We start from the raw sequence: 24316 nt of genomic DNA, 5'->3' as shown, positions 1-24316 counted from the left end.
GTGACTCATCACTACTCAGGCACAAGGTATCAGTTACAGTCCCTTGCAATGTGAGATTCAGCCATGGATGAAGGTGTAGGGATTCCACACACATTTTTCCTAGAGGTAAGGGTGGAATTCAAACCTATAACCCTCCAATTCCCAGACGAGTTCCACAACCCTTAGGCCGTGTCCGCCCAAACCAGCTGTTCAACATCTGAGTTTCTAATATTTGGGATGCACCAGTTCCGAGTCATGCCTTCACACCATACCAGCAAAAAAAAAAAAGAAGCTTTTGTTCTGAGAAAACAATCCGAATGCACAATAACTGCTGTTTTTTGATTGCTGTAAAAATGTTAAGAAAAGAAAAGAAAAGAACGCTGGTCCCAAATATAACTGTACAACTTGATTCACCAAACATCTCTGTACAAACTACCTTATTGGTACAGAGGACAAATAGCACTTGGGTCAAAGACGTCTGTCATTCAGTGTTACGGACACCTTCCGCCGACTGTAACTGCAAAAAAACATGATTTTTAAATCGTTTCAAGTGAATGGATGACAGCCGAGCCTTTCATGAATTCCCTGTAACAATAAATAAATAAAAAGAGTCATGTTTTTTTACAGTTACAGTCAGCAGAAGGCATCCGTTACACTGAATGACAATACCATTTTGCACGTCTTTGACCCACTTAACCTTTTTTCACATAAGAATGAAATAAAGCCTTCAAAGACATTTACGTGTTGACAGCGGTCAAGAACTTTGGTGATTCAGAAGTGTTCTGGAGTCGATCAGCTTCTTCTGGTAGGCCTACTAAAGTGTAAAAATTGACAAAGACAAACTGTGTGGTGTGGTGTGGTGTGATAAAATGTGATGACAACCAGAGATTTTTTCAGCGGAGATGACCAGCGACCAAAGAGACAAAGGAAGTCAGCATGCAACATCACCACTGGTTTCAGAAGCTTCCAACTGGACAGATTCCAGTTCAAGTTTATTTCTTTCGCAGTGGTGTTCCAGCACACTTCTGTTCCTGTGTTTTATCATGTGAACCGCTGATTTTTTTAAACAGTACTGCACAAAAACATTTGAATTTCTGCAATTTTTCATGGAAGATGTCGTGCCGTATGCTGTCCATTCGACAAGTTTAAATCAGTTACATGTTGTGTGGTGTCTGGAGTCTTAAAAAGCCTCACCATCTACTTAAAAATGGCATGCACCTGCGCAAAAGCAAGCGATCCCAAACAAAATAGGTCATCCACACTGCTTCAGAGATTTGCAACCTTTTATGATGTTTATGTTCAACAATGTTTCTTTTAGTCTTTTAATCTAACCCAATCAACTTAACATCCGTCCGTTTTATCCCTTTGTTGAACTCTCTGGCCTCAGTTGACCAGAATTCTGGAGCACCTTGATATCTCTTTACCTGGTGGCTAGGCAGTTTCTCACACTTCATTCATAACATTTCCCCAAACTTCCCCAAGCGGCGCACGCTGTCTTCAGCATCTTGCAGGGCCCACACGGCCCTCCGTAGAGTGTTATTGCGGTGATGTTTTACACCAAACATACCCTTTTGAATTATGACCAAAAAGTTAAATCTTGGTGAGGTAAATTTTGCAAAAAAAATACTTCTGTAATCTCCCAAATGCATGTGGGAAGATGTGTTATGGTCAGGTAAAACCGAGGTTGAACATTTTGGACATAATTTCAAAAGGTATTTTTGGTACAAAACATCGCCGCAAATACACCATACCTAACATGGTGGTGGCAGCATTGTTCTTTTGTGCCGTTTTTCTTCAGCTGTAACTAGGGCCTTCATTAGGGAGGAGGGAATTATGAACATTTCCACAGGAGCCGTGGTAGTGGCACAAAATCTTCGGCCCCCTGGTAGAAAGGTGAAGATGCAGAGGAACTAATCTTTCAGAACGACAATTTCTCTAAGCACATGCCTAAATCTTCAAAAGAATGGCTTCATCAGAATAATATTGAGGTTTTTGGAATGGCCCAGACAAGCCAAAGGTGCTGAAACTAAGTATTAATTTAAGGGTGTGTATATTTATGCAACCATGTTAATTGAAGTTTTTTTATTTTATATTGTTTCCATTTAAAGCTTTATACTTTTTTTTCTCAATTGCTTTGTGCAGGTTAATAGTTTAGATTGAAGGTGGAAAAAGCTGTGAATTTATTTGTCTTTCTGTCATTTTTTTACATCACAAAAACCTGACATATGAGGAGGGGTGTGTAGACTTTTTGAAGGCACTGTACATAAGTAATGGTGATTGTATCATGCCGCTTCATTTTCAGGTTTTCTAAAAAAAACCTGCCTTTTCCCTTCAAATGACAAATCCCAATTTTCTAAGTGTAACTTGTGAATGACCTCCCCAGGCTTGTATTTCCACCCCTAGGCATGAGGCTAAGTCTTCCTTGGGGTTTCTCAGAAAACTTCAACACAAACTCTTGACTCTTGCAGCTTTTCCACTGTAGTTCCTGTGACGAAGAGAAGAGAAACCCATCTACCTCTGCGGACATACGCACACACACACAGCTGTGTCCTGTAAACATACTATTTCCAGAAAGCCATGATAGTCGAGAGGGAGGAGACAAGCTGATACCATCGCCGCAGTGACGACGACAAGGCCAAGGGCGCTCCACTTGACAATATGGGCATGTGCCCTGCCTGGAGCCTTGGTGCCTTCTCTGAACCCAACGGTCTAGGTCGGGGAATGCTATCATAAACACACACACACACAAAGCCAAAAAGGCAGCGGGAACTTTCTTTTGGTGTAGTTGAGATACGAGTCATCTGCACCCTCAAGATAAGTCCTGTATCTCACTCCTTCCCTTTGCCTGCGTTATCGATGATTACTTTTATCCCTGCTGATGGACACACTGGGCGGAAAGCAGGGTAGCTTTTGGTGTCAAGGGCAAAACGGGTTCAAAAATAACCTGCTCAGAAACAAAACAAAGAAAAAAAAGGACATGACAATAAGTTAAATAAGTACTTACCGGAATATATAACGTGTTCATTTTGGGATCCTCATTCGCGGTAAAAAGCATACCTAGAAGAAGCGACAAAGAGGGAAAGAGAAAAAAAAAACATTTGACACCCTTGTGGAGTTGTGTAAGTTTGACATAACAGAGTCATGTTGTATTTAGCAGACACGAGTGAAAAACGAGTTTAAGTCCGGGCCAGGAGCTGTCACCCTGGTACAACTTCGGGTTCGCAGTTAGATCAGAGGTGGGTAAACTCAGGAGCCCAGAACCACAAGTGGACCGCAGAACCTTTTCATCTGGACCGCTACAGAAGCTTAAAAATAGTGTTTCTCAACCGGGGCTCTACAGCACCCCCAGGGGGCGTTAGGGAGCCCTGGGGGGGATTGAGATGAATAGAGCTTAGAGGGGGTGGGTGCACCAGTCCATTTTGCTTTTTAATACTAAGGGGGCCATTTGCAGGGTTATGGTGAGGTCAAGGAGGCATTTGAAGGCTCATGGAGGGGTCAAGGGGGGTGTTTGTTCAAAAAAGGTTGAGAACCACTGGCTTACAAGGAAGAGAACTTCCAAATCAATACTGCCATCTAACATTCTTAAAATGGCTCCCAATCAGGGACCTTGCAGGATTGAGATTGACCAAGTAGGCTTGCAGTAAGCTACTGTACTAATCAAAGTGCATTTCATTACAATGTGCAGGAATGAAATGGCCACCAACTTGCAACATGAGTATGTCATCGTACATTATCGACAAGACACAGACAAGTTGCCTGTGACATCTGGCTCTTTGGTCAATAATCTAAACCTAATGTGGCCCTTGAACCAAAATTGCCCATCCATTGGTTCGATGCCTTTCTGAAGGGCATTTACATCGATGGGGGGCACTTGTTATTCACACTCCCAGTAACATTTTCCCTACTGCAATCACGCATCATGCCATTCAGTCACCTTTCCACCCAAAACAAGAGTTACACAGAAAAAAACTAATATATGACAATGGCACATCGTTTAGAACACTGTAGACTGCACAGGAACAGATGGTGAAGCGCTTGCATGTCTTAATATGCCATCTAGTGTCTGCTTGGTGAATTGCAATTGACCAAGAGGGGAAAAAACAAGACATTCAGAAAGAAGCATGTAGTGAACAAAATATCCCAAATATACATTAGACAAACAATTCAGTAAAACAAAAAACACATAGCTTCCGTTTTACCATCCGGATATGATGCTACTCACCAGAATTTGGGTACATGCACACGTCATTGATGTTGGTCTGGGGTTCAACAGTAGAGAAGATTTTACCCTGAAAAGAAAAAAAAACAAAAACATTAATTTCTTTCCATAACCCTAATCACAAGTGGACAAACGTCATGAAATATCAGTTTTACACGTCAAGAAAAAAAGTGTTGATGCAAACTCTGAACTTATGCAAGTTACTGTGTCAATGTTTTAGTTTGCACCTTTGACAAACTAATGATGCATTCTTTATGGTACATTGAGATCTTTAGCTTGAACAGGTGAAAAAAGGCTAAATGTTTCCTGTAAAAGTATCTGAAAGAATGTGCCATGTAAATATGGGTTGTTTATCTTTGCAATGGCACAGTGCCCAAACTTCACAAACAGTGGCATGGGGGGTCATGCCTTGTTGAAAGGAAATGAACAGCCCGCACATTCGTCTCTTCTGCTTTCTTTGTAAAGTGAGCTATTACCGGTAAGAGCTTCCACAGAATGCCATTGTGACATGAACATTTGTTTTTTTTCATCAACCCTGATGACCGGTCATGGTTTGCTTAAGTTGAAAGTCCTGATGAGACCTTGCGAACACAACTTTCTGTACATTATCACACCACCAGTTGCAGTAGTTTCGGTAAGAATTTCCAAAGCATATTCAGTGAGAATATTCCATGTATCATCAATGGGATATGCACGCTGTGTTAATTACTAAGCGTTGTTGACAGACAGCCACTCCTGATGTGCACAGGCAGGTCGTCATGGTATGTTGCTTTAGGTGAATGTCCTTGAGACACCTTATAACTTGAACTTTAAAAATATGATGACTTCCCTGAACATACGGAGCATTCTGTACACTGTCACAAATCCAGCTACAGGTACCTGTGCTCTAGTAAACTGAGTAAGGGATTATCAGGAATCAACCATCAAAGACCTGATCGTAATATCTTTCATTCCAGTCAACAATACACAAAATCACTTCAGTACACAAGAACAACCAGGTGTCTCACTGAAGAACCTTTTACATTACATTACAATACAGTACACTTAATTAGTGATCACTTTAATCCAAAGTGACTTCTAGTCATATTTGGTACAACGTATCTCAGTAATAGCTGTATGTGGGCTTACAATAAGTGCCTTGTTCAAGGGTATCAAAGTCATTTTCACTCATTTTCACAGATGCTTTTAGGCATCTGTTTCGGGTTAGTAAGACCAGACCCCCTCAAAATGAATGAGGAAACATGAGAAATGGACTCCAATAAGAGACAGTCATGGGAATTATGGCACTACCTTATGAAGGTGTTTCCCTAACATATTTTGTGGATTCTATGAATCAAAGTAAAGTTTTTAGCTTTTTTTTTTTTTTTTTTTTTTAAACACTTTTCTCACTGGTTATTTTGACACTGCTGACGCAGTATTTTTTTCAGTTACACCCTAAGTCTTTCTGTCTTCTTTTTGTGGAGTCCCCGCAATTCAATTCCTGGTCACTGGGGGCGTCTAGATATATAGGCCAGCAATGGTGAAGAACCTTTTAAAAAGTCCTGGTTCCAGTTCGTGATCCAGCTCACCACCAGAATTTAATCACTTGTTCCTTGGTCATTACTAACAACTCCACAAAGTTTCATCCAAATCAGTTGATTAGGTTTTGAGTTATCCTGCTGACAGAATCTTTTAAAAAGTCGTGGTTCCGGTTCATGATCCAGATCACTCCCAGAATTTAATCACTTGTTCTTTGGGTCATTGTCAACAAATCGTCCAAATCCGTTAATTGGTTTTTGAGTTATGCTGCTGACAAACAATCAAACAGACAGACAAACAAACAAACAAACAAGACAGACAGACAGACAGACAAACAGACAAACCAACGCGACCGAAAACATTACCTCCTTGGCGGAGGTAAAGATGGTATTAGCAGAACAGTGGAGCAGGACATTGCAGGATAAGGAACAATGTTCACTCAGTTCAGCATATACCGTATTGGTCCGAATATAAGACGTGTTTTTTGTTATAAAAATAGTACTCTAAAAAGGGCGGTCGTGTTATTTCCGTGCGCTAGACTAAATAGCTTCTTTTCTTTTTTTTTTACTTAACCTGAATGCGGCCATTATGCTTCACAACAATGCCACAAAACTCAGTAATGGATAGGTTAAGAGATTGCTTTCACGATGACTGTTGCACCGCACGTCTATCAACTGTCAATGTCAACGCGATGCGGCCGACAGTGCAAGGGGAAAAACACAACAGTCGATCGCGGCTGGTTGCTCTGCTTTTGTGTTCGGTTTTAAAGTCTTGTCGGGAAAGCTTGAAACTAAAGAAATGAAGGGTGATTTGAGGAACAACCTGTGGCCTAAGTTTTGGATGCTGTCATCATCAGCCAATCAATGGCCAACTGTGTGCGCGAGAGAGCGGCGCCTTTGACACGCGGTGCCTATTTGACGATATCCCTCAACAATGCAACAACATAGAATAATGGTTAGGGCAAGAGATTGTCTTGTTCATATAAAATCTCTAAGAGTTTTACCCTTGGCACGAAATGAATGTCAATCGGACTTCTAATATCAACGTGGTGCTGAGGCAGCGCATAGGTTTCAAATGCAATGCGTCAATCTGCTTTTGGTCACGTTCAGTTTCTACAGTCCAAAGGAAAACTTTGGATGCATAAAATGAACAGCGATTTGGCGAGACGGCTGCTGGTTAGGCTAGATATTGCTGTCAACTAAGCATTTTGCAAAATCTGTGCATTGCACAATAGGTAGCCTATCTCTACTGGACTGGTTGCCTGGCTGGCTCAGACTAACTGCTCTCACTGTAGGCTATGTTGCGTCACACTTAGAAGAGGCGTGTCCAATTGGCTGTAGGTGCCTACTGACGATTGACAGGTAAAGTGAGCAAAGAAAGGAAAGGGGTATGAGTAGCCATCTGTGGTCTTTTATCATTAAAATTTTGTGAATTCTGTTCTATGTAAAAAGCCTCAGATTTTCCAGCAAATTAAAAACTGCATTTTGAAAGAAGTTCCAATGTGAAACAAAATTTAGTCTTCAAAAAACTTTCCCCCCCAAAACATGAGCCTGAAAATGGGGGGAGTCGTCTTATATTCAGGATCGTCTTATATTCGGGCCAATACGGTAATTGAGTGTTGGTGGCCATGTCGTGGCCTAACGGTAGGGCACTATATTACTACACAGGTGATCGGGATTCGAATGTGGTTCAGGTCATTTGTTAGTCCTTCCCCGCCTCTCTCTCTCTCCCCATTCATTTTCTGTCCCTCTGTCAATATCCTGTCTCAAACAAAGCCCAAAAAAACAATACAAAAAAATGGCTGTTGCCGATCCCTCCCCGTCTCTCTCTCCCGTTCACTTCCTGTCTGCTTTCACACTATCCTGTCTGAAAATAAAGGTCCAAAAAGCCAAAAACAAATAATTATATAATAATAATAATAATTATAATAATAATAATAAATACATAAATAAATAATAATTACATTAAATTAAATTATATTTATTTTTTAATTTTTATCACTTCAGTGTTCAATTCACTCAACATGAACTGCTCCTCCTAAAATGAGCATTCTTGGTGACATCATAATCGCTAGGCAACCAACATGTTTTCATTAGAAGGATGAGCTTTAGAATTTTAGAGGAATAGAATGTTCAAACTAGAATGTTGGCAAAATCTAGTCACTTCTCACATGAGCAAGCTGAAGGCAAGTCACTTGTGATAAACCTCTGCGATTTCTGAGCGATTTCTAAGGATTTTCAATGGCTTTTTGTCCGAATACTTTCAACCAGAGTGGATCATGGATTGGGCCTGAACGCCATACTCGTTCTAAGCGAGTCTTTTCCCATGTCAACTCTGCTGAAGAAGTGGGCATGGCCTCTCATTGGAGGCCCCAGTCTGAGCATCCATACAAATATGTGCGGGCAACACGGTTTTCTTCCAGTAAGAACATAATCTTTTATTAATTTTAACGTTGTCAATAACTTTACCTATCGTCGCTGTCCAAAGAAAACCACTTATCTCCACTATTATTTTTAGTTTTTTATGTTCGTTCTTTATTTATTATAAAATATAAGACAGTACTACTGGTCAGTCTCCATGGGTATATGTGTATGATAAATAATTTAGTAGCCAACTTTAATTTTGCAATTTTTTTTTTTTTTTTGAAAATGTGGTTTTATAAATCAATACATAAAAAACAATGAGAAGTGGAGATAAGTGGTTTTCTTTGGACAGCGACGCTATGTTTAAATGTGATCCTAATACATACTGTATATTTGTAGGCAAGTATTGGAAGGAGTACCAAAAGGGGCAAGCCACTTCCCAGGAGCAGCAGTACCATGGTATGACCAACCTGCCAACCTCAGCACCTCAGACCCTGAGATTTGTGGGCAACTTGATCCCTCCTCAGTCCACCAGTGTCAGAGGTAGCCAGCTGGCCTCCACCGGACCTGTTGTGACTCTGATGAGGAAGGACATTTCCCTTGTGGGGCCTGCTCCTCCCAACATGAACAACCTCATCCATACATCTGATGGCACAGCTGCTTTGCTGAGACAGCTTGGACCCCTAAAGTTTGTGGGGAATCTCAATCTGCAAGCTGGGGGTTTTCCTGGTCAGCAGAACACCAAGCCAGCCCAGTCAGCTGACATCATGACCCACGGAGGACCTGCAGCTCCTGCGAGCCTCTCCACTGGGGCCTTTGGTGGAGCCCCGACTCACTCTCAGACCGCTGGCTTTCATTACAGCAAAGAGGACCTTCTGAAGATGATCAATCTCCATGGTGAAATGATGGTCAAGTACAGAGAGCTGAGGGGTAAGGCTGAGAACATAGAAAAGCTGATGATGCCGTCAGTGTGCCCTACTGAGCATCATGGGAAGACAGAGAGCATCCAAGACAGGAGTTGGAAAGGAGAGGCAAAGGCATTGGATGATCTCACTGAGGGTATTGTTCTTCCTGAGGATGCTATGGAGAAACTTGAAGCTATTCCTGGCATTTTGGACTTGGCAAGAGAGATGGGCTTCCTGCCCATGTGTTAAAGACATTTAATTTAATTCATATTTAAAATGTCATCATGCACTATTATTATTGTTATTTGTATTATCATTATTATTATCATTATCATTATCATTATTATTATTATTATTATCATTATTATTATTATTATTATTATTATTATTAAATTATATTTGCAGCCTTATTTAAGTGTCCTTTCAGTATTTCTAAGTCTTAAATGGTCTTGTCAATTGATTACATCTCACGAGAGAACACACCCGGCACACTTGACGAACAGGAATGCAATACTTTATAAGTGAAATTCCACTATTACTCAAAAGGGTAAAGGTAAAATATTTGTGAATGGGCAGCATGAATTCTGGAAATAAACCGCTAAAAATATCACACAGTGCACCTTTAAAGAAATCTATAAAAGAAATATAACATTCAGATAACTGACAGTCATGAAAATTACATTAAACTACCTTATTAAAGGTGTTTTCATAATGCTTTTTGTTGGCTCTACTGTACTGCAGATGCAAATATGGAATTAGAAAAACAGTGCACAGTAAGACCAGAGCACAACGCTGTAGGATAATTGGAGCAATGTTCCCTCAGTTCGGCATGTGATTGGCTGTTGGCAGTGCAGACACTCGTCCTGCTACAGTTGCAAACTTGCCCCATTCATTTCTATAGACAAGTGCTGGGGTGCTCAGTCTCCTCCTACATAAAAGGTCTCTGAATTCAGCCATGAATGAAAGAATGAAAGAATGCAGCAGGAGTCCATCCAGCCATCTAAACTTGGCTTTCTTACCGTGTCCTTGTTCCACATCTTGATGATCTTGGAGTCGGCAGAGATGACAAGGTCCAACTGGTCGTGGAAGTTGAGCGAGTGGATGGGAAGGCTGTAGTAGTGGTCCTTCACCAGCAGGGGCTGCGATGAGCGCAGGTCATACAGGAGAATCTGGAACATGGGGTCAATGCAAGCAGGTGAGTTGTGGAGCTCAGCCCACATCAAGCAAGCAGACAAAACCCTGCACACCATCCATTCTACGTTGTGTATTAATTGCTCACAATGTTGCAGTCTTTCAGGCCATATTCAAATAAGGAAGTTGCCTTTTTTTTAAGTTCCCATTAAAATTTACAGCAATGTTGTATGTGTGATTATTCCTGATTATTCCCCCAAAGAGATAAGAAAAGTCAACAAATAAACAAAAGGTGGCCCGGTTTAAGTTCATAAACAACAACCCAGTAAACAAATCGCTCAGTAAGTTTCAAAGTCAACATGCAAAAGGTGATAATTGATTGACCCATTTTTCCCCCATGCACTGAATGTGTGTCTCTCTTGGATTATTCAATAAAACACATGCTCCTGTAACCTTTAGCCTTGTGTGTGTGGATTACCATCCCTCAGTATTATTGGCATGAACGGCCATCTGGGTACTTTGCTCGTAAATGTGCGTTACGTCCCTTTATGGGGGAAATCAAACCAAATGTCTCATCAACTTACATGCTACATCGGCTGGCCTAAATGAACACAGTCCATGCTTCAGCCACGGCTATTTGGCTATATTATTTGAACAGCCGGCAACACAACACGTTTTCGGCATGTTGCGTGTGAACAACACTAGTCTACAGGTCCTTATCTTTCGTTTATTAAACCTCAGCACCACCAATTGACTTGCATTGACTGTTTTCCCCCACAAAAGGGCGTGACGCACATGGAAAACCTCACTGTTCATGAGTATACTGTTTACAAATAAGCACAGGCGCAGAAATAAGCACAGACATCACTTCGTTTTCTTTGGTGTGAATACAATCTCGGTCCATCAGTGCGCACCAAATCAACAAGTCCGAGATCAAATAAAAGGGGTGGTCTAGGGCTGCTTTATCTGCCTTATTTTGGCACAGTCCTCTCATGTGAAAGCAGAGTAGAGTCATTCACACAAGCACACAAATAGAGTATAATGCAGAATTATTATCAAAAGTGTTGCAAAAGTGGTGGTGGCGTTGGTGTTCACAGTCTACTGTGTGCCATTAGGGCCTCCGACAAAGTGCAGAACACTGCTCCGCAAAGTTCGATTCCATTGTTTTCAATGGAATCCTGCACACTGGCGCTGATGTCCACGGACATCGACCAGCGATTTTCGTGTGAAATTGGGTTTGGGGGTCGGAATTGTGTTGGAAGCGAAAGTGCTCCGCAGTGCTGTCGGAACCGATGTGTGGAGGGACTGATATCGACTTACCTGCCCAGTACTTGTGCCCACAGCCAAGCCCAGGGAATCATGGAACTTGAGTGCAGTGACTGAGGGCAAGCCATCAACTCTGGGACAAACAAACACATACATACATACCACGATTATAGATGATATAATCATACCAAAAAAGATTAGCGTACTGTATTAACAATCTGATGACAACAAAATCCCTGGGTTTGGGAGACCTACTCTGTGTTGTCCGCCACACTGCCCAGAGCACAGTCTAAAATGCCCACACGATTCCTGGCGCGTGGGTCCCAGCATTCGACCTTGCCCTGTTAGACAGACAGACAGACAGACAGACAGACAGACAGACAGACAGACAGACAGACAGACAGACTTAATGCCCCACTGGCCAACCTGACCTTATACTAGACCTCAATATACAAGAGCTAGTATAATGCATCTTCAAGGTGTTGAGTGTTGCCTACCTCTATTGTCCCTGTAGCAAACAGGTGATGAATGGGGTTGATATCACATACATTGTGCTCTCTGTTGGGAAGCAAGGGGAAAGAGTGAAATGATGATATTCCCAAATGCCTGGTACAGTTACGGTCAGGAGTTATATTGAAGATAGTGCAAAATCACAGCATCTGATTTTGCAAGGAACTGATGGAGCCAGAATAAATAAGGGATCGGGGATCAAAAAACAACTTAAGAACTAACATTAAATACAACCAATAACCAGATACCAGAAACCAATATTTTGGACAGGACTTTAAAAAAAAAAAAATACGACGCCATGTGATCAAAGCAGACGATGTTTTGTTTTTCTTTTCGCCCAACTTTGTCATTCATCTAAGGACAGCAGGTAAATGGTGAAATAAGACTGTCCTAAAAGAAGACACGGTCACTCTGGATTCAAATTCATAGGCCTTCGAGAGCTATCCCCCATTTACAGCACTGGTTCAAGTAAGTCTGGTACTTGTACGCCCCCTGGTGGTGGTAGGACTACTTACACTGCACTGGTCTCTAGGGAGTTGAGGAAGCGACCCTGCTCAAGGTTCAACCGGAACACTTCAGAACTGGGAGAGCAGAACAAGACAGAGTTCACTTAATCGCAACACATGTACAATATTAAAGGCCATCAGGAATTGACCCTGTTGTTCACATTTCTTCATTTCTTAAGGCAGGGATGTCAAACTCAGGCCCAGGGGCCAAATTTGCCCCACAAAGCCATTTTATTTGGCCCGCCAGATCATTTAAAATACAGTTGCCCCACTATTAATATGTAGCGTAATAATACTTGACCATGATATTCAACGTGTCACAGGAATATGAGACCAGGGCAGGACAGTGAAAAAGCCCACAATTAGGCAACAGAATATGTGCAGGCACATTTGATCTATAATGAGACTCTGTTTGTGGAATTTAAATATGAGTATTAAGTGTGTGTATGCACAATTTTAAAAAAATTAAATATTGAGTTTGGCCCTCGACTTTGCTACAGATTTTGATTTTGGCCCTCGGTTAATTTGAGTTTGACACGCCTGCTTTAAGGAATCAAAGCCACAAAAAGCATGCTCGAATTCTTACGAATAACTCATTTGAAAAGGCATTGGCTTGTGTTAAAGGACCGGTTCAGTCAATTTCAATGTGCTGTTGTATTGCTCACGCTACCCTTGACTTGTCAGTACCCAGTGATGCCACGTTTTTCGGCTCAGCCCTTTCCGAGATATGAGCTATTCTAATGGAGGTAGCATTTGTTTACATTTTTAAAAAAATGTAACATAGGCCTACTCCAAATATTTTCCCAAAAGGTACCGCTGTTTGCTAGTTGTCTGCTGATGTTGTATAACAGGGTGTCTACAGGTTTGACCAAGTCAAAATTAAGACATTTTAAGGCTTTTCAATACCATTTTCCTAATAAAATTAAGACCAACTCGCGGCGTTTACAGGTTTTAGCAAGTCAAAATTAAGACGTTTTAAGACTTTTCAATACCATTTTCCAAATGAAATTAGGACCAACTTGCAAGATCATACACAGGTTCAAATGAAGCACAAAAAACAATTGGTTATTTACATTAATGTAGCCGTTTGAAAACACAAAACTATACACAATAAAACTCTACACTAAATAAAATTCAATAATGCGTTCTAAATTACACTACATGGCTACAACTCCCGATTTCCGTCGCGAAGTTTATCACATGGCTGACATAATTATTCCTCCCTAAATTAAGCTCCACAAATTTAAGACATTTGGGTTGAAAATTTAAGACAAAATAAGACTTTTCAAGGCCTTATTTGGCGAAAATGAAATTTAAGACTTTTTAAGACTTTTTAAGGACCCGCGGCCACCCTGTTATAACCATTTGGATGTTTTTGGGAATAAATAAAAATGTTTATTTGAAATGTAAACAAAGCGCTGCCCCCATTACAATGACCAGGATCTCGGAAAAGGCTGAAGAAGAAAAAATAAACTCAGTTACTGACAAGTCCAGGGTAGTGTGAGCATTACAACTGCATGTTGAAATTGACTGAACTGGTCCCTTGCGACTTGAAACGCTTGGTGTGCCTTTAAATTAATCAGTGCTCTGTGTGTGTGTGTGTGTGTGTCTACTCCAACATTGTGTAAGCATCTAAATACAATAGACAATACAATAGACAAGAGAGAGCTCACCTGGCTCCTACAAAGTAAAGGTCACAGGAGGGGTAGTGATACGAGAAGTCGCGTCCAAACTTCGGGATTCTTGTTTTATAGTAATGGCCATGCTGAGAGTGGAACCCCACATAGCGGTCGATGTGAAGGAACACCAACTGCACAAAAAGGGAACAACATACTCACTTAACCACAAACATAAATAAAAATTGCACAGTCATTCAAATGCAATAGTTCACTTCGCACTCTGGAAAGGACAGGAATACTTACCTTGGAGTAATCATCAGAGAGGATGTCGAATGCAACAACTGAAACAAAATAAAACAAATGCATTGGAAATTGCATATTCCTGGGGTATTTGGACCATAGCTGCCAACACTCAGGCAGGTTTTCCATGAGTTTCTTCCATATTCTAGACCAGGGGTGGGGAACCTTTTTCATTCGAAGGGCCACTTCAAATTGCTCCAAGGGCCGTAAAAGTCACCTAAGGGCCGTACTATGAACACAAACCAGGATTTCCCCCTGCACTTTAGGCCTATATTGAAGGCAGCCACCTCAACAACAGACCCCACCTTCTCTAGGTCCTCTGAATATAGCTTAATTGTATTGCAAATGGAATTTCTAAGACATGTCATATTTCATATGAAGCTGCATAACATTAAAATTATGTCAGGGGCCGGATAAAACAGCTTCAAGGGCCACATATGGCCCTCAAGACATAGGTTCCCCACCCCTGTTCTAGAACCATCTCCTTGCCAATTCCAATTATTGTCCTAATGCAGTCTATGCTATTCTCCTGTAATTTCTGACCAATACAGCCATTTGTTTTGCCATCACCAAATAAATCGCTCAGATTTTGGCACTGAGATGTTGACGGGTATAATTTGTACGGCAACCATCTACTGTGCTATACTATGCTGACTTAATACTAAGGTGGCGAGAGCATGGCATGGTGGTCTTGTTAAGAGATCAAACATGGCTTCAAAGACAGTAATTTATTCCTTTCCATCTCTGCACACAGTTGATTTAATAAATTTGTCTACTTTTCTATCTGATGCCTGGCACTTTCATCTTGGATCAGCTAGTTCAGAATGTGGTTGGATAATACAATAGGGTTTTAATTCTCTGAAGCTGGACTACAACTACCCCAGGCTAGCAATTCACACATACTCTATGCACAAGTATTTTTTTCCCATTACAGCAACCAAAAAACTACTACAAGGCTCTTGAGAGTTGCTATTTGTAACAGTTAATATTGAATGATTTAAGAGTAAATATGAAGCATCATTTTTTTTACCATCAGAGTCCAAACACCTCTCAAATTTCAAGGACAGCTGTGTGGTGTCATAACAGCGTACCCTGGGTTTGTATGTGCCTAAAAACAGAAAAAATAGAGATTTATACTAATAAAGCAAATATGAGGTGTATATACTTAATACAAAATGACAATTAAGTACTACTTCCAAATCTGATCAGTCACAACACAAGTATGGTTTAAGACTTACCTGCAGCCAAAATGTATTGGCCGTCACGTGACACCTTGAGTGAAGTGCATACTGTAGGCATATCGAAATCCTGAATGAGTTCGATTCTTCGTTGGATGTCTAAGGAAAAACAGGCCAGTGTTTAGTTGTACTACACAACTGTTACAATTACAGATAACAATCAAGCAGTATTGAGCGGTTTAAAGTTAAACTCAGACTTTACAGTATCAAAAACCCTTACAGATGAGAAATTGTAAAATGTTGAAACCCTGAGAGCTTGTTTATTTCGATATGAATTCATGTGTTAAACAAACTTTTTTGTTTAAATTCTGACACTTATGAGTCCTTAGCAAAAATCTGTCAACAGGTCAAACTATTGGACAATTGTCCACTTTCCCAAACAAAACACATGGGCCAAAACATTAGCTGCACCTTGAAATCAAACGGTGGGGCATTTATGTCTGATTTCTTTTTGGACAGCCATGAGAATCTATCTCACTGTATGTGCCCTCTTCACTAAACATGACGTACCGGTAATCACAGGTGACGGTATGAATGTAAACAAACCCAACGCAAAGCTTAAACTTGGTAGGCCCTATTGACTGTGCAAAATGACATAGAACAGGGAAAGACAAACTCTGAGACTACTCACCAACATCTTGCTTTTGTAGAGCTCTTTTCTTCCGGTCTGACAACCACTAAAGAAAAAATAGATTAGTTAATTCTGAGTCAGACTCAGACCATGCTCTCGACATGGCACAAGTAGGGACAAGGACTTTTTGTTTTTGACAAAAGACGGGCGTTCGTCAACAGCTGAAACTTTGTTTCTAACTGTGCATGTTATTGACATGGGCATGCCCGAGTAACTAACACAGGAGAGGCTAATGTGCTAACTATTAACTAGATAAGAACGTTTTAGCCATGTCTTTCAATAAATACCACTTAGGCAAGCAAAATTACAGGAATATCTTTTTTCAGCGTTATTATTACTGTATTTCTAGTATCGGATATCTTCTTAACTAATGTAAACTTGGGGCTAAAGCGTGTGTGGATGTGAATCTTACCTCTGGAAGGGATTTCCCATGGCTCAGGTTATAGATTTTCACGTTGTTAACAGTGGAGACCTGCATGGTTTTAAATGTCCAAATCACCCGCCGATCATACTTCTACTGTTAAAAATAATCTGTAAAAATAACAGAACCGGTTTCTGTAATTTCACCCGTGCTTTCCACGTTGAGTCAACAACAAAATTTTATGTGCACCAACAACTGCTGTTCGTGTGAAACAAAGACGATGCCAAATGGTTCCGGCGGAAACCTTCAGAGTGGTGAACCGAGAAAACTTAGACGATGCACAAGAGGATATTTTCACATTATGAGTTGAAAAAATGTACTTTCAATCACAATCTATTCATTAGTATAATAATTTTGCCATTTTAATATAAGACATTTGACATTAATAGTGACAATAATTGGCTTAAAATTTTGTTTGTCAGTGAAGCATTTAGTTAGGTATTATTGCATAGGCCTATAGGCCTATGGACCAATTTTATCGGTTAGGGCTAAATAATGCTTGAGTAAATCCCCTGCCTTCACTGACCGACCCCCCATCCCCATCATTGGTAGGCCTACATGTCAGCACTGGTAGGCCTACATGTCAGTGCTGGCTCTTGGTGTGAAGTTTGCCTATGGCCTAGTTGCCTGGATAACACCAGGAATGAATTCCAATATGCATACTCCCGTCCTCCCTTGCTCACTTGCCTGCTTGTGACCTTGAGATGACGTAACTGATGACAGAAAATGAATTCAACATCTTGCCAAAGCACAATTCTAATGTTTAATCATTTTCTCTTTTGCAATCGAGATAGTGAATTAAGAAAAGTCCCTCAAAAGTTGATGTGGCTAGGCTGACAGCGGGGAAATTTAATTGTTTTCTCCATGGAGGCAGGGCGCCAGCAAAATGTGAGGCCACAAGCAAAAGAGGAGGGCGGGAGTTTGCATACTGGGATGCACCCCAGATCTCACAAATGCAAGACCTATGCAATTTGTCGTAGGAAAGATGTGGTTTGACTGACTGACTGACTGACTGACCATGGCCGTTTATTGGGCGTAATGAATGTGTCATTTGGCATATTCGTAGCCTATAGCCAATCGAGCCAGTTGTATGAACAAACAGCGATCATCGCCTTTCGACCCCTCCCTGCTCTCTGATTGGCTCCCTAGCTCAGGCTCAGATTGGGACAATGGGGCACCTAAGTCACGCCCTTCTACTTCCGATCCATGGGGCTGGAGCTCTCAAAAATTTGAATACGAGTTAATGGAGCGAGTCAAGCTAAATCCTCATCCCGTTTGGCATGTGCTCCGGATTTCACATATGATGACAGTGAATATGAAAGGTTTGGATTTGCGTCGTAAGACCACTCATTTTCGGCACGCAAGAAACGTTATTTTAGCTTTTGTGCAAAACTGTGTTGGAGACTACACGTGCACCTCGCATATCTGACGTGAACTGAGGCACAGCCAACCCTACCGCTGCACCGTGGCTTAAGTGGCTGCACGTTGGACATGCGACGTCTGTTGTGTAGTCCAAATAATTACATATTTTTGCACACACACAACTCAAAAATCGCTTGCCAAGTGAAGTCAACAAGCACACCATTGGTTGTTATTAATTCTGAGGCACAGCATATGTGTGATCGACGGGGAAATGCGAGATGGGTCGGAAAATAGCTTTGATCAGTCCATTATAGCCCAGTCAAAAGTTTTTGCGTTGCCAGCCCCACAAGCTGCCCGGAAGGGGTGGAGACTTAGGTGCCCCATTGTGCACAGCGGCATGGGATCTCCCAGGCTAATAGAGCTAGAAAGTGACGTCACTTCCCCCGATTTCATGGGACCTCAACGGCGTTTTTAGCCGAAAATCGTAGCATGTAATCCAATGGCGGTATTAAAATGATATTTCGATCCCCTTCGAGTTGTGCCACGAGCTCCATATATGTTGTTTCTGATATTTTTGCTTAATTTTTCGTACGAACCACCAAACTTTTTAGAAAGCTGTGTTTCTTCACATTTTTCATGCCGACGGCCTCGGAACAAAACATTGATACTTCTGCATGAATAATCTTTATCTAGCCTCTTAAACAGCATATTTGTAGCCCACCGCATATCATGACTGAGATCAGAAGATATTTACTCTCTACCATGTTGTTAGATGGTCAGCTTAGGTCCCGTGAAACGCGGAACTAAGGGGCGGGACTTTCGAGCTCTATGGCCTAATAGGCTAGTAGGCCTATACCCTCCATCTCCGAAGCTGGGCATTGCAACTCTCCTCCCCTTCAGTACCACCTTATTTATCAATTTGGTCCCTGAAGCAAAATGAGATGATGGTGTTTTTCAGTGTCTTGTTGGGAAACAAAGATGTGTACTATAGCAACGTTTCTGAGTTGGAAGTCAGCTGATTTTGTTATTTTGTTGGTTATTTTATCTTTAGTTTGCTTTTTTTTTAAGTCACCCGAGGTTTTTAGCCGAATTGGGCCCCCACCATCCAACCATGTCCAATGCATCAGCTTAGTCAATCCATGGTTGTAGGTTTGGCCGGTTAGACTTAGACCCAACCAAAGAATCTTTTGGCTATAGTAGAGAAATCATACCAAGTGTAAATCACAGCCTTCATGACGATACGATACGGTATCGATTTCTTAAATCAGGGATTCGATTTTTTTTCGATACTTAAGAATTCCCCACGATACGATGCGATTCGGTTCGATCCGATTTTTTCCAATTATTTTTCTACTACTATTGTGTTATGAAGCTAGGGCATTGCACAGGGGCCTGCGATTCGATTCTTTTCGATTCTTAAGAATGCTCCACGATACGATGCGATTCCATTAAATCGCCGGCTGATACTTCCGATACATCGATACTTTTCGATTTTATTTACATCCCTAATACCAAGCTGATGCGCCCCAAATGGATCATCATTTCATGAATTTCTATCTGTGTCCCACAGGGGGCGACAATGGAAGGCTCCACTTGCCGTGGGCAGAAGAACCCTGTGCTTTTAAATATTGAGCTGCAAAGGGCTATCCACCCAGCTGGGCTTTCATTATGAGGCTCGGAATTCAGGGCCACCGGAGTGTGACTGAAAACACTCGACACCATGACTGAGAGAGCGAGAGAGCGAGGGGGGTTGGGGGTGGGGGTGGGGGTGGGGGTGGTTGACGGATCCTCTTCCTATAGCACTGACACCGGTCCTGGCGTCTCGCTCTTCACTGCAGCATGCCACGGGCTCCACTCCCTCTCTCCGGCCAATACTCAGCCTACTTTCTCAGGGCTTGCTTTCTTTTCTCACTTTTATCACAGTCATTTGTAAGCTTGTGGTGTTTTTAAAGTTCCAGTGTGTAACATCTGTGTCCCTTATCGAAATTTGTGGTGCTTCTTCAAAAACGTGTCCTTTTGTAAGACAGAAAGTAATGGCCAGTCATGCAAGTGTACCTATGGAATTCTGGTAGCCTCATAATGTCTGTGAGAAGGCTAGCTCTCCCCTTCAGCTCTCCCCACAGGAGACGTTGGAAAACACACACACACGCACACACACACTGGCGCATCGGCGCGCACAAGGACGGACAGTTTGAACATTGTTTCAGCAACTATTTCTAATTGTATGTTGCTGACTATGTCTTCTTCTGTAAGTGAGTTTGGATAACAGCCTATGGAAAATGTAATGTTGAATTGTAACTGGTAATAAATAGTGTAACGGAGGCCAACTAGCGGAGTTCGGCGTGGAACGTTAGTAAACCTCCTTCCCGAAGCCTCAATACAGTGCAGTAGCGTTGGGCTATCGGACTGGCCCTTTAGCTCAGCGCGCTCGTACTGTGCCTCCCATTCCCGAACCGATGTAGTTGACAAGGTGGTTGGTTCACGCCCCGAGGGGGACGAACTGTGTGGGAACACCTCCGTCACAGTGGTGCCGTGACCCGGATGGGAGTGAGGTTTAGGGGGGGAGAGTGTAACGGAGGCCAACTAGCAGAGTTCGGCGTGGAACGTTAGTAAACCTCCCTCCCGAAGCCCCAATACAGTGCGGCAGCGTTGGGCTATCGGACTGGCCCTTTAGCTCAGCGCGCTCGTACTGTGCCTCCCATTCCCGAATCGATGTAGTTGACAAGGTGGAAGGTTTGTGCCCAGAGGGTGACAAACTGTGCGAGAACACCTCTGTCACACTGTCCTATATAGTGTGGAAGTCATGGGTAAGCATTTAGGCTGTCAAAAGGTTGCTTGTTCGACTCCCGAGCCACCAGGTTGGTAGGGCAGGGGTGGGGAACCTTTGTCATTCGAAGGGCCACTTCAAATTCATCCGAGGGCCATATGAACACAAACCAGGATTTCCCCCTGCACTTTAGGCCTATATGGATGGCAGCCACCTTTAAAACAGACCCTTCTCTAGGTCTCCTGACTATAACCTAATTGTATTGAAAATGTAATTTCTAAGATTCTTTATCGAAATATTTAATATTTCATGTGAAGCTACATAACATTAAAATTATGTCAGGGGCCGGATAAAAATGCCTCAGGGGCCGTAAATGGCCCTCGAAATAGGTTCCCCACCCCTTATAGAGGGCGTAATTAACCAATGCTTTCCATACTGTTGCTTTCTGGTGATAGTGAAGTGTAGTGTAGTTCAATCAATATCAATTTTCACTGAATGCTACAGTGCTCACTGCACTCAACAAAATTGCGTTGTCTGCCTCACCTGTGCAGATCGAAACAGCATCCCAAGTGAGTACAATTGCACTGCTCATATGCTAAAAAATCAACTGTTCACTGGGGAATGTTGATCATGAGGAGTGCTGCTTCACTTTTTTCTCTTTAGCAGGTGCTTTGGCTCTGGGAAATCCAGTTTCTTAAAACTATGGTCAGACTTAGCTCCAGTTGTGGCTGTTGATAAGGTCTGCCAAAGATTCCAAGGCACACTGCTGGTTAAGTTTAAAACTTTTTTTTTTTAATGAAACGGGCTGACGCGTTGCGAGTACTGTCTTCTTCAGAGCCTAAAAACCATTGCACTGCTCACTTGGGATGCTGTTTCGGCCATGGATCCCCAAGGAGAATTTGGCTTTGATTACATAGTCTATTATCAATGTAGGTGCAGGAGAGCGTTGGCAAATAGAGTTACTGTTCCCCTCATCTCTCTCTCTCTCTCTCTCTCTCTCTCTCTCTCTCTCTCTCTCTCTCTCTCTCTCTCTCTCTCTCTCTCTCTCTCTCTCACACACACACACACACACACACACACACACACACACACTACCTAGAGTCAATCTGCAGGCGCACTGTGACACGGGCAATGCAACAGTGATTATAACACAAGAATAGTGCGTTCATAATTTCCTGAAAACTTGGTGAAATGGTTTGAAAGGGAAACTGGAAACGTTATGGAACGCAATGGAAACGTTAATATGCAGCATTAGTTCCAGGGGAGGCAACTTGAGAGAGGCAACCTGAGGAGGGGAAAGACGTGACAGACCATAGCATACTGCAGGTTACTCTCACACACCGTGATGCAACAATGCCTGTTCGCACTTACGCTGAGCCGGTCGGTCCGGTTGGATGCAGGGAAATGCGTCCTCACTGAGCCACCATTGCAACTTTTCTGGATCTATGTTCATCACCCCAAAACATGGAATTTCTCTTATAAGGGTAAGGGAATGGCGCTACGCATTGATTTCTGACACAATTTTGTGGTAGCCTAATGCACCTGGCGCGAAACATTATCAAATGCAGGAAAATGTAATCTAGGCCTACCACAGAAGTGAAATGATTTTCAAGTAACAGTGGCTCCAATTCGTGAAACCGTGTAACACGTTTGGCCAAGTGAGACGAACTGCACTGCAAGTTGCTGGTGTTTTGTTCCTCTCATTACTTCGTAATTGTTTCTTGATGAACAGGGTCTGGAGTTGAGCGCTGTTTTTGTGTGGCAATTAAATGATCCTCGAATATCTAATATTAAGTAGGCAGTAGGCCTACTTCTTAACTCACGCACTACTAAAGGTATTTAATCTGTAGGCCTATTTGTGTCAATAATAGGCCTATTGAATTATACTAACCTACCACTGGACACCTTGCACTGCTGTCAGATGTCAAGGCTTAAAATTTAAAAGGCACCGTTGCGCACAATCGTTTCACCTGTTACCAGTCTATCAGTCCTCAAAATTCAAAGGTGACCTTTTCCATCTCTGGCAGCAGGAAAAGGGGAAGGCTGTAGCAAAAGCAGCAGTTCTGGATAGAAGTTATTATGACGGAGTTCTGGCTGGTGTCGGTCCCCTTGGACAAGAACAGCGCGCAATCTGTGGAGAAACTCAAGCGGTCGACAGCCAAAGCCAATCTAGCCTCAATCTTCAGGTTTCCGATACCAGAATTGAAGGTGAGGACATTCTGAAAAATTGGTTACATGATTTATTGACAGTCATTGTCGTGTGGCCTGTTTGGCTGGATGTCTTCTTCACCCAGAAAACCTCTTGGCAGTTCCGATCAGGAAGTTTGGAGAATATGGTCTAGTTGTAACAATGTTGTTGGCTAAATGGTTGAATTCACATTTTGTCCTAGTGTAAATATACAAGCAATACAAGCTTGAGCAGTATATTTTCTGAGGTCAAAAGTGTTAGGTTCCATTGACTAATGAGGTGGCCATCTCAGCTTGCATCTTCGATGTCCACTGGACAACAAAAAAGATCCAGGTTCAAGAAAATCTTGTTCTTGTAACTCATTTTGTGAATTCTGTTTGTGTCTGTGTTATATCAGTCTTGCTTTTCATTCCTTCCAGGCCTAGGCCTATAGATTATTTTGGTGTAGGGCCTACTTTCATTGATTTGCTGTGTCTGTTTCAAGTTTTACAAAAAATGATATTTTAGCTTTATTGTTTGGCTTTGGCTGTTGTTACTTTTAGGATAAAGATGGGGTTATTCATATTTTGATGCCTCAATTTGGATCAGATATGGTATGAATCTGTAGGACTCAAATTTGAATAGCTTATGTCTTGGTGATATACGTATAGTGATATACGATTGTTCTTCTGTGTCTGCACAATGCTGCCGTAGTTAAGGCCTATGCTTCACTATCATCTGACAGCTATAGGTAGCGTGTGATCCCAAATAAATATTTAGTGAGTGAAAACGAATAGCCTACTCCCCATCAGCAACTGCCAGTGACTTACCTGAGAAGGAAAGGGTTGTGATCTGGGCCTGGGAAATGTTTTGAAATGTAATACAGTATGGTGCTGAGGTTTGAATTCTTACTCCACAAGGTGGGTACATTGGACACCCTGTTGGCTGTGTCCGATGATCTGTCCCGGCTCGACACATTTGCTGAAAGGTAAAGTAAAGCAAGCTTTTTCTTTCTTTTTTCTTTTTCTTTTTTAATTAGTTCTTTGTCCAGGGCCGGATCAAGGCTACAGGTTGCTGTGGGTTCCCCCGGAAGGCAAATTTTCGCGACCAATTTCCATAGACATTGTCATAATTATGAGGAATAAAGAATAACGTCTACCAACTGCACTCAAGCCGACAGACAACATTTTCAGTATTGCATTTTGGTCACAATTCTGCAATTTTTCACATTTGGCCAATCAGGGGGCCCCTGTCAGGTGGGGCCCCTGGGCTGCAGCCATATATAGCCTGTTAATCCGGCCCAGTGTTACTTTGATTTGATTTCTACAGAAAGTAAAATATTTTAGACAATCCTGGGAATGTAGTTTGATGCCACATATTATTTTTTAATCTTTTCTATCTTTTGTATAGCCTG

General features: G+C 42.0%; 3 protein-coding genes across 4 annotated transcripts in view; 2 read left to right on the top strand and 1 right to left on the bottom strand.

Annotated features, from left to right (window-relative positions):
- Positions 1–16790, bottom strand: part of nol10 (nucleolar protein 10) — a gene marked incomplete at its 3' end in the record, with an annotated part of 41904 nt that extends 25114 nt beyond the window's left edge. The window contains exons 1-13 of the mRNA XM_063224239.1: positions 16598–16790; positions 16186–16231; positions 15555–15653; positions 15347–15424; positions 14320–14357; positions 14071–14207; positions 12407–12472; positions 11879–11939; positions 11637–11722; positions 11436–11514; positions 10004–10153; positions 4202–4268; positions 2984–3036 (exon numbers count right to left, since the gene is read on the bottom strand). Coding sequence (XP_063080309.1) covers positions 2984–3036; positions 4202–4268; positions 10004–10153; positions 11436–11514; positions 11637–11722; positions 11879–11939; positions 12407–12472; positions 14071–14207; positions 14320–14357; positions 15347–15424; positions 15555–15653; positions 16186–16231; positions 16598–16663 — 1026 coding nt within the window. The remainder of the gene's footprint in view (positions 1–2983; positions 3037–4201; positions 4269–10003; positions 10154–11435; positions 11515–11636; positions 11723–11878; positions 11940–12406; positions 12473–14070; positions 14208–14319; positions 14358–15346; positions 15425–15554; positions 15654–16185; positions 16232–16597) is intronic.
- On the top strand, positions 7877–9316 carry LOC134470213 (uncharacterized). The gene is made up of 2 exons (XM_063224238.1): positions 7877–8137; positions 8479–9316. The coding sequence occupies exons 1-2, from the start codon at positions 7957–7959 to the stop codon at positions 9231–9233; spliced, it is 936 nt and encodes a 311-aa protein (XP_063080308.1). The 5' UTR covers positions 7877–7956; the 3' UTR covers positions 9234–9316.
- A 5318-nt stretch (positions 16791–22108) lies between the features above and the next one.
- Positions 22109–24316, top strand: part of atp6v1c2 (ATPase H+ transporting V1 subunit C2) — a 14858-nt gene continuing 12650 nt past the window's right edge. Inside the window, exons 1-3 of one of the 2 annotated variants that reach the window (XM_063224236.1) lie at positions 22109–22219; positions 22766–22943; positions 23823–23890. In XM_063224236.1, coding sequence (XP_063080306.1) covers positions 22815–22943; positions 23823–23890 — 197 coding nt within the window. In that variant the 5' untranslated portion in view covers positions 22109–22219; positions 22766–22814. The remainder of the gene's footprint in view (positions 22220–22765; positions 22944–23822; positions 23891–24316) is intronic. The other variant, XM_063224237.1, reaches the window with a different exon arrangement.

The sequence above is a fragment of the Engraulis encrasicolus genome, chromosome 19 (assembly GCF_034702125.1).
Source record: "Engraulis encrasicolus isolate BLACKSEA-1 chromosome 19, IST_EnEncr_1.0, whole genome shotgun sequence".
NCBI lineage: Eukaryota > Metazoa > Chordata > Actinopteri > Clupeiformes > Engraulidae > Engraulis > Engraulis encrasicolus.
Note: the sequence above shows the minus strand (reverse complement) of the source record. Positions and strands in the feature narration are given on the sequence as shown.